General features: G+C 38.5%; 1 protein-coding gene across 6 annotated transcripts in view; it reads right to left on the bottom strand.

Annotated features, from left to right (window-relative positions):
* ptpn4a (protein tyrosine phosphatase non-receptor type 4a) overlaps positions 1-15,696 on the bottom strand; it is a 201,329-nt gene that overhangs the window by 121,849 nt on the left and 63,784 nt on the right. For all 6 annotated transcript variants that reach the window (XR_011356614.1, XR_011356617.1, XR_011356616.1 and 3 more), the window contains exons 7-11: positions 13,419-13,463; positions 10,736-10,788; positions 4,225-4,345; positions 4,041-4,128; positions 2,158-2,246 (exon numbers count right to left, since the gene is read on the bottom strand). Coding sequence is in view for 1 of the 6 variants with exons in the window: in XM_069934869.1 (XP_069790970.1) it covers positions 2,158-2,246; positions 4,041-4,128; positions 4,225-4,345; positions 10,736-10,788; positions 13,419-13,463 (396 nt within the window). In the remaining 5 variants the exon portion in view is untranslated. The remainder of the gene's footprint in view (positions 1-2,157; positions 2,247-4,040; positions 4,129-4,224; positions 4,346-10,735; positions 10,789-13,418; positions 13,464-15,696) is intronic.

The following is a 15,696-nucleotide window of genomic DNA, read 5'->3' as shown; positions in this document are numbered from 1 at the left end:
ATATTTTAATTGAGATAATATTCTGCTGTTAGATTTTCATTAATTTCTTAAATTTATGACGGAGAGTGATTTTCCAAGTATGAACAGTACACAAAGTTTGCATGCCTGCACAGCAATTGGAAAGACAAATGAGATTCTGTCCATTATTGCAAATGATTTGATTAGATGGAAAGTTTTGATACACCATTGCATACAATTTCAGTCTCCTTAGCTAAGGATTAGCTTAGGTGAAAGAGCAAATTATATTCACAAATTATTTTGCTATAATGAGATTAATTTACCAAGATTAAGATTGGACCTATACTCCCTGCAGTTTACAATATTGATCTTAATGAAATGTACAATCACAAAGTGGCTTGATAGAATTTGTGTGGAGACCTTTCCTTTGGAGGGGCACTCAACAATGATGGGAAATTTTGACAGGATAAGGAGTGACCTAATGAGATTGGAATGAGGGCAAATTTCTTCTCTGCTTTCTAGAGATTGTGGAGGCCTAGTCAGATACAGAGATCTAATTTTTCTTTTTAAAGAGAAAATGAGGAAGTAAAATAGATAAGGCCAACATCAGATTAGCTGTGATTTATTGCTATACACTACATTTCCGATTATCCAAAATGACAACCAAAATCTCAGTTATCCAAAAAGAATTTTAACGGCAATATTGTGGCACAAGTTGAAAAAATAATTCACCCAATGTGCTCATGTGGAACTCTGATGTGTTGTTAGCATCAGTTTGGTAACATCAGTGAGTGACGGGAGGAAATCGGCTAGTCAGGCACGCATGGGGAGATTGTCCTCGTTTCAGGTAACACTCTCTCCTCTCACTTTCCATTTCTTCTTTACCCTCCAATATGCTTGGTTCTCCACTGTCCCAGCGTCAAGGAGAGTGGCCTCTTGGGCAGGATTGGCGCTGGTGGTGGAGAGGTGTCGGGGATCAGCGACAGCCAATAAAAGTATTCTGCTGATGCTACTGGGCTGCTTAAAGCCATTTCTCAGTTATCTGAAAAATGCAGTTAACCGAAATTCATTCAGTCCCGAGCATTTTTCATAATTGGAAACGTAAGGTATCAGATTTGAAGGATTCAATTACTTATTGATTCTTGCATTGATCATATTTGGTCAAGTTCTTAGAACACAACAACATAAGAAATAAGTGCAGGAGTAGGCTATCTGGCCTGTTGAGTGTAAGGTAAAACATCATGAGATGGGAATGTGTAGGGAGTTACCCTGTACAGGGCAGTAACAAGAAGGGGAGGTGTCCTTGTACTCCTGTTAGGTAAAACATCATGAGATGGGAATGTACAGGGCTGTAACAAGATGTAAATGCATCCTTGTACTTACAAGATAAGAGAGACATTGATGGATTGAGAGGCAGGAAGCTAGCAGGGAAAGGATAGCAACAGTTTTAGTCATTGGACAAGTAATGATATGATGATGTTCTAAGCATGTATCCAAGGGTATAAAAAATCACCATTTTGCTGATAACGGCAGAATGCATTCTCCGACTAACATGTTTAGTCGCAAGTGTTACAATCCGGTAATAAAGAACAAAGAACCCTGATTTCGACTCAGCCTGGTGTTTGTCTCACTCATTCATGAACAAAGCAGACCTAACATGAGCCTGCTCCACCACACAAGGTGGTCATGGCTGATCGGCTCGTATCCACCTACCTGCCTTTTCCCCATATCCCTTAGTTCTCTTAATTCTTCATGCAAAGTCAACTATATTCAGAACATTTACCACACAAGATACCAAAAAATAAAGGCTATGAAATGTGCAATGGAAAAACAAAAGGATTTCTTTTCCCTTTCAATATCCTACTACAATTGAGGATTTACATCCAAATTTTTGCTGACAAAGCCAATGTACCTCTTGACCATAGAGTTCATCGCATTTTGGGATTTAGTTGAATTCAAGTTTGGTAATATGCTTCAAATACATAACTGAATTAATTCATTTTTAAGCTTGCAAAAAAAAAAAACAATCGTGCTTATTTCAAAATTGAAAATCAACATTAAAGAACAACTCCTTTAAAGCAAAAAATGTGCCAAGGTGCTTCACAAAGGTACAAGAGAAAATGGACGTCAGCCTGAAGATAGCAAGGATGATAAAAAAAAAATTTAGTCACAAAACCATGAGGCAGAGAGAGCTCTTACCATGGAAAGTAGTTAATTCGTACCCTGCTCTTGTAAATTACAATCCCACTTGACAGCACACCAATCATGATTTCTGTGTTACTTTGATCCTAAAAAGGAGATAATTTCATATCAAACTTTAGGTCTATAATCGATGGATAAGATGAAGGCACAAATCTACAGTACCAGCCTTCTACATCTTTACCCCTACACAAAATATCCTCAATTCCCAATCTAAGAAAAAAAAATCAACAAAAAGCTAGAGTTCGATAAGCATTATTCGTCAGTTAACAAGCCGCATATTAGTCAAATTGCTTAGTGGAACATCAAAGCCTGCAAAAACCCAGTTATTTTATTAAGGATGTAATGACAGAAATCATCAAGGACCCTGACCAGGCTCCTGAGTATCAAATTCAGTCTATCCAGAGTATTTGATGTTAAACATTGTTGCCCCAAACCCTTCCCCTATCAATTTATGCTTGCAGAAACAATGGCACCAATCCTGATTTCTGCAACATAAATCTAAGTACTAGCTGTACTTGAGGTCCAATGCCACAAGGGAAATCCCAGTTGGAGTACAGTCAAGATGCCAGTCACTTGCATCAGGAATAGAAATAAGGATTCATTCATTGAATCATGTTCACATCTGAAGAGCCACACAACATATTTTATAGCTTCAAATTGCTGATGAATACCAGACTAAATTTAAAAATGGACATCTCAGTCAATCTCATGAAGTCAACAGTGAACATTACATGTACAGGCATCCTTCTACAAAATACAATCACCAATGCATTTAGCAGACTTGACAGCACTTAATACACTCAACCAAAAGCTGTATTTGAACTAATCTTTGAAATTCATGAATGAAACAGATCTAACTATTCATACAAATGATTAAATATATATTGTGCATTTAACTTCATACCAGTATTCTTTTTAAATACAAAACAAAATTTGAAATTACCATTGGCCAAATTCACTGTACATTGACAAACCAGTTGAATAGCTTCAGCATTTTCTGATTTTATTTTAGCTTCCTAACATCTCTGGGTTTAAAAAAAATTGCAATACAATGCAGATTTGTGGCAAAATATAACTAATTCAACTTGAGTTACAGTTACAATCATAGGGCACACATTTGGTAACTTCTGCAATTTTTTTCAGGGACAAATAAAAACAGGCATTCAGCTCTTTGTACTGGCCCACTAACATCATAGATGATCTTGAAATTATGTGCTATTTGCCTGTAAAGCTACCATTTCCCTTGATATATAAAAAAAACTATCAATATACTCAGCAGCCTCCTGGAAAGAGAATTCCAAACATTCAAGTCAAAAATAAGATGAAATTTTATGAGTTGTTCCCATCATATCTTCTCTTCATGCACTCTACAACCTCTCCTTTCCTATCCCCCCAATTCTAATACTAACAATGTAATCTGTACAGTTTTACTGCTGTACTACACGAGTTATTAAGATGAACCTCTAGACTTGAAATGAGTTTTAACTTAATTGTGAATTAATGATGCAAAAGCAATAACTTGCCTTTCAAAATGAGATGGCGGCAGATACCTGATTTTGAAACCGTGACATCTAATTTTTGTGACCATGCTTATGGCGAGTTTGTAATGGCCTGAAAATTCATTACATGGAAATTCACTAAATGCTATAATCCAATGCTAACAGATCAAAATGCATGAAGGTTACCAACAAATGTGATCTTGATTCCCAATTTCAGATCTTGTATTATTTGAAATTAAAAGTAAAAAGATTTTCAATTAAGTTTATGATTTCATTAAATTTATGGAGAATGTATGGAATTTGAAGGCAAAAATAATTAACCATACTTTGTAGAAATTGATGACAATAAAATCACGTGACATGAGCCAGATTTAAACTTACCCTTGCATAGTGCAATTCAACTCCATAAAGTTCTAAGCTACGGGCTGTGTTTAAGTAATTAAATTCGGATTCTGCTGGAGAGAGTCCTCTGTTTAAAAGAAATAATTAATTTTCATAGAGAAACACAGAATAAATAAATGCTTTAATCAAAAAGAATTCCAGTAGGTAGAAATGCACAACTCACTTATGCTGCTGATGCAATTTTGCAATCTCTTTTTCAAAGTCTTGAGGCTGGTTGTAGATAAAGGAATAATCGGTGAGGTAACCTGGCAAGTGCTCTGAATTGTTGTAGTCTCCCAGTTCCGCTTTGGAGAAAAAACAAATATAGTTAGAAGCAAAAATCTCTCATGCTCTGAAATCAAACACTAATGCTGTATTTACTTCATTCTTTCGTAGACACTACTCAAATTTTTGGAGGCTTCCCTTCACCATTGAAGCATACATTAAATTTTTAATGAGACCAAGATAACTAATTTTTGTCCTCATCCCTCAGCAAACATATTTTAGTACTGCAAGAACTGTTATCTAGAGTTGCTTGTGTCAATTATAAAATATTTACTATACAACTCGAATAAAGAACTTAAATTGAAGTCCCTAACATTTAAATCTTTTTACAAATCTATTGACCCATGAAGGTCAACTCTCAATTTTTGGCAAGTTTTGAAGCTTTTAATCTTAAATGGTGGAGGTATCTGCCGCCATCTCATTTTGAAAGGCAAGTTATTGCTTTTGCATCATGAATGATGTCGTTGAATGGAGCTTAGAATATTACTTGAACAAATGTTATTTTTCCTTTCTACATTTTCTCATATTTTCTTCCAAATAAGTTGCTGTTCTCATCTTCCAATATTTGTTACCCTTTCTCTCATGGCATTCAGAGTGAACTGGACAATTCTCTTAACTCCAGTCTTTTGCAACTAAAATCCCACCAGTTCAGGTGCCATCTTTGTGAATCTTTTTTGCATCCTTGCCAATTGAATAATATCCTTCCTATTACCCGATGACCAGAAATGCACACAATATTCCTGGTGTGGTCTCATCAACATCTTGTATAATATGCATGTGAACACTTGCACTCAATGCCCTGACCATTCAAGTCAAGTGTGCAACAATTCATCATCCTATGTACTGTCTTGCTACCTTCAGTCTCCAATTAATTACCTATAACCAAGGTATATTGGTTCCACAATACTTCCCTGGGCCCTACCATTTATGTACCAGCCTTGGCTTGGTTTAATTTTTCAAAAATGCAACACTTTACATTGTTCAAGTTAAATTCCACCTCCCTTTTCATGTCCCATTTTCCCACTTGATCAAGATCCTTTTGGACTTGGGTAAACCTCTTAACTGGCCACCATGCCACCAATTTGCATAATCCAAATTTCATAACAATATCATCCACATTCTCAAACTGTTAATACAGATAACAAATGGGAGCCCTAGAACAAATCTACATGGCACACCACTGGTCACACAGCTCCAATCTTAAAAAAACCCTCCAATAGTACCATCTGACTCCTAACCCAGACCTTCTAGGACTTATCAAGACTTTGCTCAAATCATGTGAACAGCATCCATCATCCTGCCCTCACCAATCCACTTGTTCACCTCTCAAGAAAATTCAAATTTGTGAGACGATTTACTGTACACAAAGCCATAGCAAATCTTCCCAATCAACTTGTCTTGCAGGTTGACCCTGCCTGACAGGATCTCATCCATCATCCCCACTTTTCACCCCGTCATTGCCTGGCTTGCTTTGGAGTCTCTTCTAAAGGCACAACATTAGCCAATCTCCAGTTTTCCAGCACCTCACTTATGGCTAACCATGATACAAATAACTGCCAAGGTGCAGGAATTTCTTTCTTGGCTTCACACAATTTTCTTGGATTCACTTGGAGAGGCCCTGAGGATTTATCCACCTTTATGTATTGTAAGAGTTTATGAAATAAGCTGCAAGAGGAAATGGTAGAGTCAGGTACAATTAAGATACTTATAAGACATTTGGACAGATAAATGAATAGGAAAGGGTTAGAAAGTGATCAGCCAAGCACAGACAAGTGGGGCTTGCTCAACATGGACAAATTGGGACAAAGGGCTATTCTCTGTGCTGCTTAAATATGACTCCATCATCTACTCTTTTGGAATATGGATGAGTTTCCAGATAACTATTATTCTACAGCACAAGAGTCCATAGTGATTAGCACTACAGGCAGTCCTCATGTTACGAACATCAGTCTTACGGGCAACTCTTACTTTAGAACTGTTCCCTCAAATTCCCTTAATTGTGCCCCAATCCATGCATGTACATAATGTTATGTCCTTTCTGGTATGAAAGACATCGATGGATCAACAGTAAGGGTTAAGTTTTAATCCTGATTTTTTTGTATAGAAAGGTAAAATATATACTATAAACATTTGACGAACTGACACTGAAAATGCTAAACAAGAACCATATGTACCTGTTCCGACTTACCTACAAATAGTTTGTAACCTGGGGACTGCCTGTACTTTGAAATGCTAATTCTTAATCAGCAACCTTTTGTCATGGCAAATTCTAAGACCCAACTCAAGGACTTTCTAAATACATTACAATTTCTGAGTCCATTACTGTCTCAAGGATCCAAACACCCACCACTTTACATAAGCATTTGCTGCAACAAATTGCTAATCATTCTACAAACTAAAATACACCTGTCATTGAGCTGCAGAGATTTCAAGGTTCATCTGGTCCAAATTTCTGCCTCCACAAGTGAAACATCAGCAGTGAATCACCCACAGCTTGGTGCGGAGACGCTGCCTGCAAAGGTTGTTATTGGGTGGGTTAGGGGCAGTTGCACAACCACAGCACTGACTTAGAGCTACCTCTTCACTAATAGAAAGTGCAAAGGACAATGTTGGGGACCTGCTTCATGTATTGACTGCACAGATACTACTGTCTCCCTCATGACCTTGTGGTAGGTTATTGAAGCTGTTGTCCCTTTTGAGTCAAACATTTCTATATAGAAATTGCTGGGCTGGGGAGAAATGTGCAACAAAACATGAAATGGGGAGCTTGCTTCAACATCATGAAGAGTACCTACTGCCAGTCCTCTTCAAGGGCATGCACTCTCAATATCAACCAGGGTGCAGTCTTAAACCCACACATCAGTACCAAGCACCTGCATTTCTATCAAATAACAGCCCTCAAAGCCAGACAACATGCATTAAACTATGGGGTGATACATTGCTGAATTCATGTCTGTTCTTTCCACAACAGCACTGCCAGTAACAAATCTCTCAAGATAAACCTATTGACTTTTTAAACTACAATTCCATTAACACTATCAGGCTAGGACTGCATCCTTAGCTGAAGGGCTTTCCTCCCAAGTAAATTTCACCAATGAGATTGTGGTTGATAAGACCCAAATACATATCCTTGCGTTTCTTCCCTACCCCCCACCTCCAGTCCCCAATCAGGAAGATTGGCCAGAACATCTCCTCCACAATCTCTATCAGCACCAGAGCTCCACTAGGCTGTATATTTAGCCTCCTACTCTACTTACTTTTCACCTATGACTGTGTGGCTTGGTATGAAAACATCATTTATGAATTTGCTGATACCACAATAGTGGGTTACATAAAAAGGGACAAAGAGTTAGCATACGTGAGGGAAATTGAAAATTTGGCTGAATGGTGAACCAACAGCAACCTCTCCTCAATGTCACCAAGACCAAGTAGCTGATTGGAGACTTTCGGAAGGAAAAACCAGAGGTGTACAATCCGGTGATCATTAGAGGTTCAAGGTGGAGAGGGTGGGCAAATTTAAATTCCTGGGAGTCACAACCTCAGAGGATCTTTCTGGATACAACATACCAATATCATTGGAAAGAAAGCATGTCAGTACCTCTACTTTCCTCTGAGTTTGCGGAGGTTGTGAATGACATTGAAACTTTGGCAAACATCTACAGATGTGCAGTGGAAAGCATGCTGACCAGCTGCATCACAGCTGGGATGTGGGCACCTCTGAGTGGAATACCCTGCAAAAGGCAGTGGCACATTCTAGTACATCACAGGCAAAATTCTTCCCACCATTGAGAGAATCTACATAAAACATTGCCATTGGACAGCAGCAGCAATCATCAAGGATCCACACCACTTAATACACGCTCTGTTCTCACTGCTGCCATCACAAAAAGGGTACAGGTGACACAAGACTCTTGCCACCAGGTTCCGGAACAGTTGCTATCCCTCCACCATCAGTCTCCTCAACAACAGACTCAGAGACTCACTTAGGAACCATGACTTTATCTTCTGCTATCTTCAGCTAAGATCTTTCTTAAGGGATCATTTGGGACCATTTATGGCCCTGTCTGTTTGTAGTGACATAGAGATTCTAAAAGAGGAATACATGCAAGTTCATCTCTATGATGCATCTCCTATTCCAAAGTGAGGACCAGAAGCCAGGCTGAAACAATTAGAGGGAAAGGTGGGAGAAGAATTTGCACACAACAATTCATGAGCAGTGCTGATCAGACTTGTGTCTGGACAGCATGACATAGTTATTAATGCCAGGTACAGATTGAAACAATACAATTTCCTGCATCAACTATACCTCACACTGCAAAAATTACATAAATCTAAATCAGAAATTTCAGAAGTGTGCTTTAGGTGTGGTGTGGAGATTGGAACCTATATCCATTCAACCTGGCTGTGTAAAGGTGAGATCCTTCTGGGAGGACCTGGGGACATTCTGGTTAAAAAAAATACCACAGAAATGGAATTGCCACAAGATCTGGAATTGAACATTCTGGGAAACATTATGGACACAAATTTTAAACTATCCATATACCATGACAGTTGCCATGGCAGTAGCCAGGAAATGTATAGTGGTCACATGGAAGTCCGACTCCCAACTAAATACTGAAATGCAGAGTTGTATCCCTCTGGTCAAAATTATGTACAATTTAAGGAAGAAATCTGGCACATTTGTTTAGGGTGTGGCAACCCTATCTGAAACACATTGGTACACAGATATTATACCCCTTCTGAATAAAGGAAATGCAACAATACATGCCAGTAGTGAAATGATTGAGATCAATGAAATGGATTGTGGCGCAGATGGCGTGCTCTTGTATTTTGTTCCTCATAACCATATAACCATTTACGGAGCAGAAATAGGCCATGTTGGCCTTTCGAGTCCGCACCGGTTCACTGATTTTGTGCGCCCTCTTCAGGCAATGGTCCCGAAGGGTTTGGCCCTCGAATTCCAACTTCAGTGGCTGAATTCTTCCGTTATTCCACCTTGGCAAATTCCAAGAGTCTCGTTTGCAAAACCTACAAATTGGGAAGATAAAGAGGTCCACGAGCTCCTTACCCTCCAAGCTCCATCAAACTTCATCTTTTTTATTTTAAGTTTCTTTGGGTTTTTCTTAAGTTCCCTTTAGAGTTTGTGACTACTGATATTAGGTTCTTTGTATGTTTAGTATCTGTTCTTTGTTGAATTAGAATGTGGGAGGGAGGGGAGAGGGGTAGGGGAAAAATAGTATCTTATATACTATTGTTGAAAGAAATTGCATTGTTTGTTTGCATTTGTATGAGTTTTTGAAAATCAAAAATAATATATTCCCCAAAAAAGGACCATCACTTTACACATTACCAATTTTTTTTCTTCTATATTTGTGCAGTTTGTTTACATTTTCTTTTTTGTCTACACATCTTTTTCTGGAATACAGTCTACACTATTCTCAAGTAGAGATTCTGCATGGGCTGCAGGAAAAGAATCTCAGGGTGATAGGGGGATAGTAGGGTCATTCATCAAATGATATATCAATGTGCTACCATATCTGGTGACGTCTTGCCAGTGAAACATGCAATACCCAGGAATCATACAAGTCCCTGGGGAAAACCAAGGCCAAACAACACAATTCTGTAAATATTTGAGACAGGTGTTTGTTTGGCACAAATTGCTAGATTTTTTTGACTTGCTATATTAGGCTGGTGTCAGTGCCACACAATTGCTGAGCAAAAGGAGATGTAAGGCTTCTGATAGCCTACAGGGCAAGGTGTAGTTCCTGTTTTGCCTCCCAGTCAGGGTCATGTACAGCCATGGATTGCAGATGGTTCTACAAATTGGCATTTATAGTTGTAAAACTAAAAACAGTGGGCAGATGAATCTGCTGATAAATGGCCAAGGTTATCCGTTCAGTATGGACACTGCAACTGAAGAAAGCAACGGGAAACCACTTCAGTATTTTTCCCTTGTATGATCATGAACTCAACATCAACTACAGTCTCAACTCAAAGATGGAGCCTTCACCGAAGAACAGGGGAGGCAACAACTACAATTTGGAGGGTCAGAGACTGACAGATGGAGAGACATGATCACTCATGCTAAATGGCAATGCACCTGAATGATGATAATAATAGACCAGCTTGACATTTCTAATTTACTGTCTCAATCCTTATGAAATAGGCCATCGGATTGAATTCTGGGGATAAAAGTGTGCTACACTCGTGTGCAATTAGAAACAGGAGAGATACAAATGCAGAGAGCATATGATGAAGAATGGAATGGTCATTTGTGAGTCTGAAAGTTGAGGTAGGGAGCAATGCGACAACTGAAGAGGATGTTGAACAGCAATGTCCCTTTGAATGCAAATCATAAAAACAAGCAAAATTACCTTGCAAGAGAAACCATTTGTTAAGCTCATACTTACACTGAACAGCATAAGAAGCTAGAAGGGCTGCAATGTTGTATGGACAAGGCAACCTACAACACAAATGAAATATAGACCAGTTATTCCATAACTGATACAAAATTAATATTCCACAATTCTGTTCAAATGCATCACAGCCAAGAGCAGGAAATGCTTTGCCCAAGACTGCACAAAACCTCAGAGTTATCTACCGAGCTAAGGCCATCATGCAAACCAACCTCCCTTATATTTCCCACTGTCTCAGAAAATTTGCAAGCATGTTAAAGCACCCATTTAACCCCAGTCACACTTTCTTTTTCCTTCCACCCACCCCTCACTTCTGATAGGCAGAAGATGCAAGTTTAAGCTTGTGCCAGAATAATCATGAAGAATGCTTGATTTTTGAAAGGGTGCAGCAGAGGATCACCAGACTGATCACTCAGATGGCAGGACTGATACATGGAGGACTGCATTGGTGAGGGTTATACTCATCGGTATTCTGGAAAATGAGAGGGGATCTCATTGAGACAAAATTCAGACAGGACTAGATAGGTTCAATGCAGGAAGAATGTTCCCTATGTTTGCGAAATACAAAACAAGGGATTAAAGGCTCAGTGAGCCATTTGGGAAAGAGGCAAGAAACTTTTTCCATTCAGTTAACTAGTGAAATTCCCTACCATGGAAAGTTGAGACAAATTTGATAAATATCTTCAAAAGGGAGAAAGATATGACCTTATTGGCTAAAAGGATCAAGGAGTATGGAGGAAAAAGCAAAATATGACACCAACACATTTTTGCTGAATGAACTTGAGTCAAAGGGACAGATAGGAAAGAAACAATGGGTTCATATCAGCAACATTTTACTTGGGCAGCCAAGATATCAAGGGGTGGCAGATTCCAGGAAGCAGCAGACGAGTGCACGGCACCAGGACTGGGGAGAACACCCCCGTCCCCCCACCAAATTGAGAAGCAGCAGAAGAGATGACACTATTGGACTGTGACCATGGTGGTGGACTAATGAAGAGTTCAGCTGCTGAAGGACCTACTTGCAGTGGGCTATTTGCAGTTGGGAGACCTGCACGGGCTGCTGGAGACTGGCTCATGAGAATCATGTATCAGAAGCTTGGATTTGAGAGAATGCTGAGGGCAAGAAGGGCTCCCAAAGGACCTTGGATGTTGAAGATTTCCTGATTTTATTGGAGGTTTGGCTCAGTTTGCCAATGAATTGAACAGGAGTCTGCAGAAGCTGCGGAACCACTGGAACCTAATCCATGGACACTCAGCATCTTTGAAGAGACTCTTTTGCTTCTATTTCGCTCACACTAATGTCAACTCAATGTCAGCCTTATGGCAGCCAAAAGACAATTCTGTACTATTCCATGACAATAAAAGTAGTCTTGAATCAATTCCACTTCATAATTCTATTTTTCGTAGCATCCTAATTTTATCTGCTAAATTAGGTACATTGCCATTTTAACATTTAATGTTAGATGCTGAAAACTTTTTTTTTTTTTTTTTAAACTCCAACTCTGGTCACTAATTATCAAAACTGGGACTACAAAATTCATCTTTTAGCCCTTTTCTTTTCCTCAAGAGGTTAACCAGGCCATCTTATCTAAATCATCCAATGATCGAGCTTGAATTAATCCTTCAACATTCTTACAGATAGGCTTCTGATCATTGACACCATGCTCAAATGATTTTTTATCTCAATGGTAAAGAGAGATTAGTTTGTGCAACCTGAAGCTAGATCAAATCAAGTACTGCGACCTTGAGCAATGAGAAAGAAAAACATATGTGCTAAAAACTGGAAGCAAAAATAGAATGGTGGAAACAGTTGGTCAGGCAGCATCTGCGGAAGGCAAAACAGGCTCAAAGGTCCTTCAGTTCAGAAGGAAAGAATCAGACCTGAAACATTTTTTTTGCACCCCACTCCATCCAGACTTGTCTGCTGAATATTCATGCAATGAGCAGTACCTCTTAAGCTGGATTGACCACTGAATTCACTAAAATAGATAATTTTAAACATGACTCCTTTCAAAATTAGACAGAAGAGTTGAAATGCATTAGAAAGCTGTTCATCACATCAATTCCCATGACACCAGATCTTTAAAATATATAACATATAAAAAAGACCACAATAGGATGATAATCTGGAGAAAGGGTACATTTATACAACTTGAACTACAGCATTTCATTGCTTTGGCTCAATATTTTGAAAGCAGATTTGATGGGAATAATTGCTGATCTTTCATGTGATGTCAACGAAACATCTGGAAATCAAAATCAATTTAACCCTCGAATTTCTAATATAAGCCTGGTTATCCTTCAAATAAGTCTGTGGCATGCCCATTCCACAAATGTATCTTGAGGTGTAGTGCCAAAACCTCTGCAGTATTCGAGACAGAATTTGGCAAACATAAAAAATCCGAACATAATTTCAACTGACCAAATACTACTTTTAAATAGGAGTCATAATTGAAATGTGTTTTGATTGACTTTTTAAAAGAGGAAGTGGTAGATTTTGAAGGTAGATTCTAAGGGACAGAAACACAAGGGCTGATTTGATAACTTCATTATCCATCTGGAGTGGATTTGAAAAATGACTTTTTTCCTTGGCTACATTCCACATTATAAGTTAGCCCAAGGCAAAAGGATTAGTTGTGGAAAAAGTTATTCCGAAGTTACAAAAAATGATGCTCACCTTCCAATAAGGACATCCTGTTTAAGTTGTAGAAAATATTGGTACCTGATGAAAAAATAAATCCATATTTTGTTAAAATAAATAGTCCAAGACACGAAAGTACTTTTAATATTGCTGATGAATATTTATTAAACTCCAATGATACTTATTACCTAGGAAACAAATAAGTGAACACTCAATAGTAAGTATATCCATTCTTTCACAGGAGAGCAAAAGCATACACAATAATGCAGGTGCAGAGTTATCAAATACCTGTAAACTACAGCAAGACTGGTTCCATTCCTCAAATTCTAATAAAACAGCTTTTTCCCTTTATCAGTTGCTACACCTACATCGTTCAGTGACTTGGGTACATACATCTCCAGATCACTGAGTGCAACCCATTGTTGCAGCATTACCCAATAGAACCATAGAACGCGACATCACAGAAAACAGGCCATTTGGCCCTTCTAGTCTGTTGCTGCCCACTATTCCACTAGTGCCATTGACTTGCTCCCAAATCATAACCTCCAGACCTCTTCCATCCATTTATTTGTCCAATCTATTCTTAAAACCCAAGATCAAGCCCACATTCACCACATCAGATGGCTTCCCATTCCACACTCCCACCTCCAAGTGAAGAACTTTCCCTTGATATTCTCTCTAAACCATTCCCCTTTCATCTTAAAACTATGGCCTGTTGTATTTATCTCCCCCAATCCAAGTGGAAAAAGCCTACTCGCATCCACTGTTTATTTTTCTCAATCTTGTAAACCTCTAATAAATCTCCCCTCATTCTTCATCGCTCCAAGGAATAAATTCCTAACCTGTTTAATTTTTCCCTTTACCTGAACTCCTGAAGACCCAGCAACATCCAAATAAATGTTCTCTGCACTTTTTCAATCTTATTGATATCCTTCTTGTAGTTAGGCGACCAGAACTGCACATAATATTCCATATTTGGCCTCTCCAATGTCTTAAACAATTTCAACATAACATCCCAACTCCTATACTCAAACTTTGATTTATAAAGGCTAAGATGCTCCACTTTTCTAAAACATACAAGGTTTGTAGGTTAATTGGTGTATTTGGGTGTCACGGGCTCATGGACTGGAAGGGCCTGTTACCATGCTGCATCTCAAAAAAAATTAAAATGCATCAAAGTGTATAATCTTGCATTTTTCTATCTCCCATATTCTTGTCCACTCTCTCTTTGTCCATAACCCCATAAAGCCTCACTACATTCTCCTCTGCACTGACAATCCCACCTAATTTAGTATCAGCAAACTTGGAAATACTCAAAATTCAGCTAATTCAACTTTGAGAATCAGAAAGCCCATTCACAATATTGCAATCTTCAGGAAATATCCAATTGCACATCCAATTTGTTCTCCAAGATTTTTTCTTTCTTTCAATATTTTATTGAAATTGTTAGTCTTCCACAATTTTTTCCCCCCATCAGAGCAGTTTAAGGTAACTAATTTTTGACAGATGCAGAAACAAATAGCTGGAGAAAATGTTAACTTTGAACAGGCAAGCAGCAAATAGAGAGTGTAATTCAAAAGTTCTTTTGCTTAAAAGGCCTTCAAGATCACTGTGACAGAATGGAAACATCCAGTGCAATTTCTTCATTACATTTTGCCTTACCCTTGCTGTTGCTCTGCTTGGTCACCTGGTGGCACAAGCACCAACACAAAGTATTTGTTACAAGACCAAATCTGTCTACCAGTACTGTTAACAAATTGAAAAAAAAATTGATTCATCTAGTGTTTCACAATTTCAACATTTTTGTAATCACACAACCGGACTTTGGAATAAAGTTCACTTTACAACAACTACCTTCATGCTACTGCTAGGAAATGAAAAAAATAAGAGGAAAGGTGCCAACTCATGGTAACCAAGTATTGGAACTGAAGTTCAAAAGGGTGCAGAGGGCAAGGTCTCCGAGGGGCCTCTGATGCTGAAAGCTTCTTGATCACATTGGACAGAAGTTTAGATCTGCAGCTCGCGATGCCAATGAATCGAACAAAGGTCTGTGCAGCTGCAGAGGCTGCTGGACAGCCGGAGGAAAATCCACGGACACTCAAGTCTCTGAAGGGACTCTTTTGCTTCTCTTACTGTTGGGGAACCAGGAAATGCTTATGGCAACTCAGTTTGCTTTGAGTCAGGCAAAAGAAATTTTGTGAATATTAATGTTTTTGTATTATTATTGCTACAATAAAAGGAATCTTGAAAGTATATGAAAATCATTTCATGTCTTTATACAGACACCAGTGGTCAACTTGCATTTTCATCTGTT

Source organism: Narcine bancroftii, chromosome 4 (genome assembly GCF_036971445.1).
Source record: "Narcine bancroftii isolate sNarBan1 chromosome 4, sNarBan1.hap1, whole genome shotgun sequence".
In the NCBI taxonomy this organism is placed as follows: Eukaryota; Metazoa; Chordata; class Chondrichthyes; order Torpediniformes; family Narcinidae; genus Narcine; species Narcine bancroftii.
The sequence above is the reverse complement of the archived record's forward strand: the minus strand, read 5'-3'. Positions and strand labels throughout refer to the sequence as shown.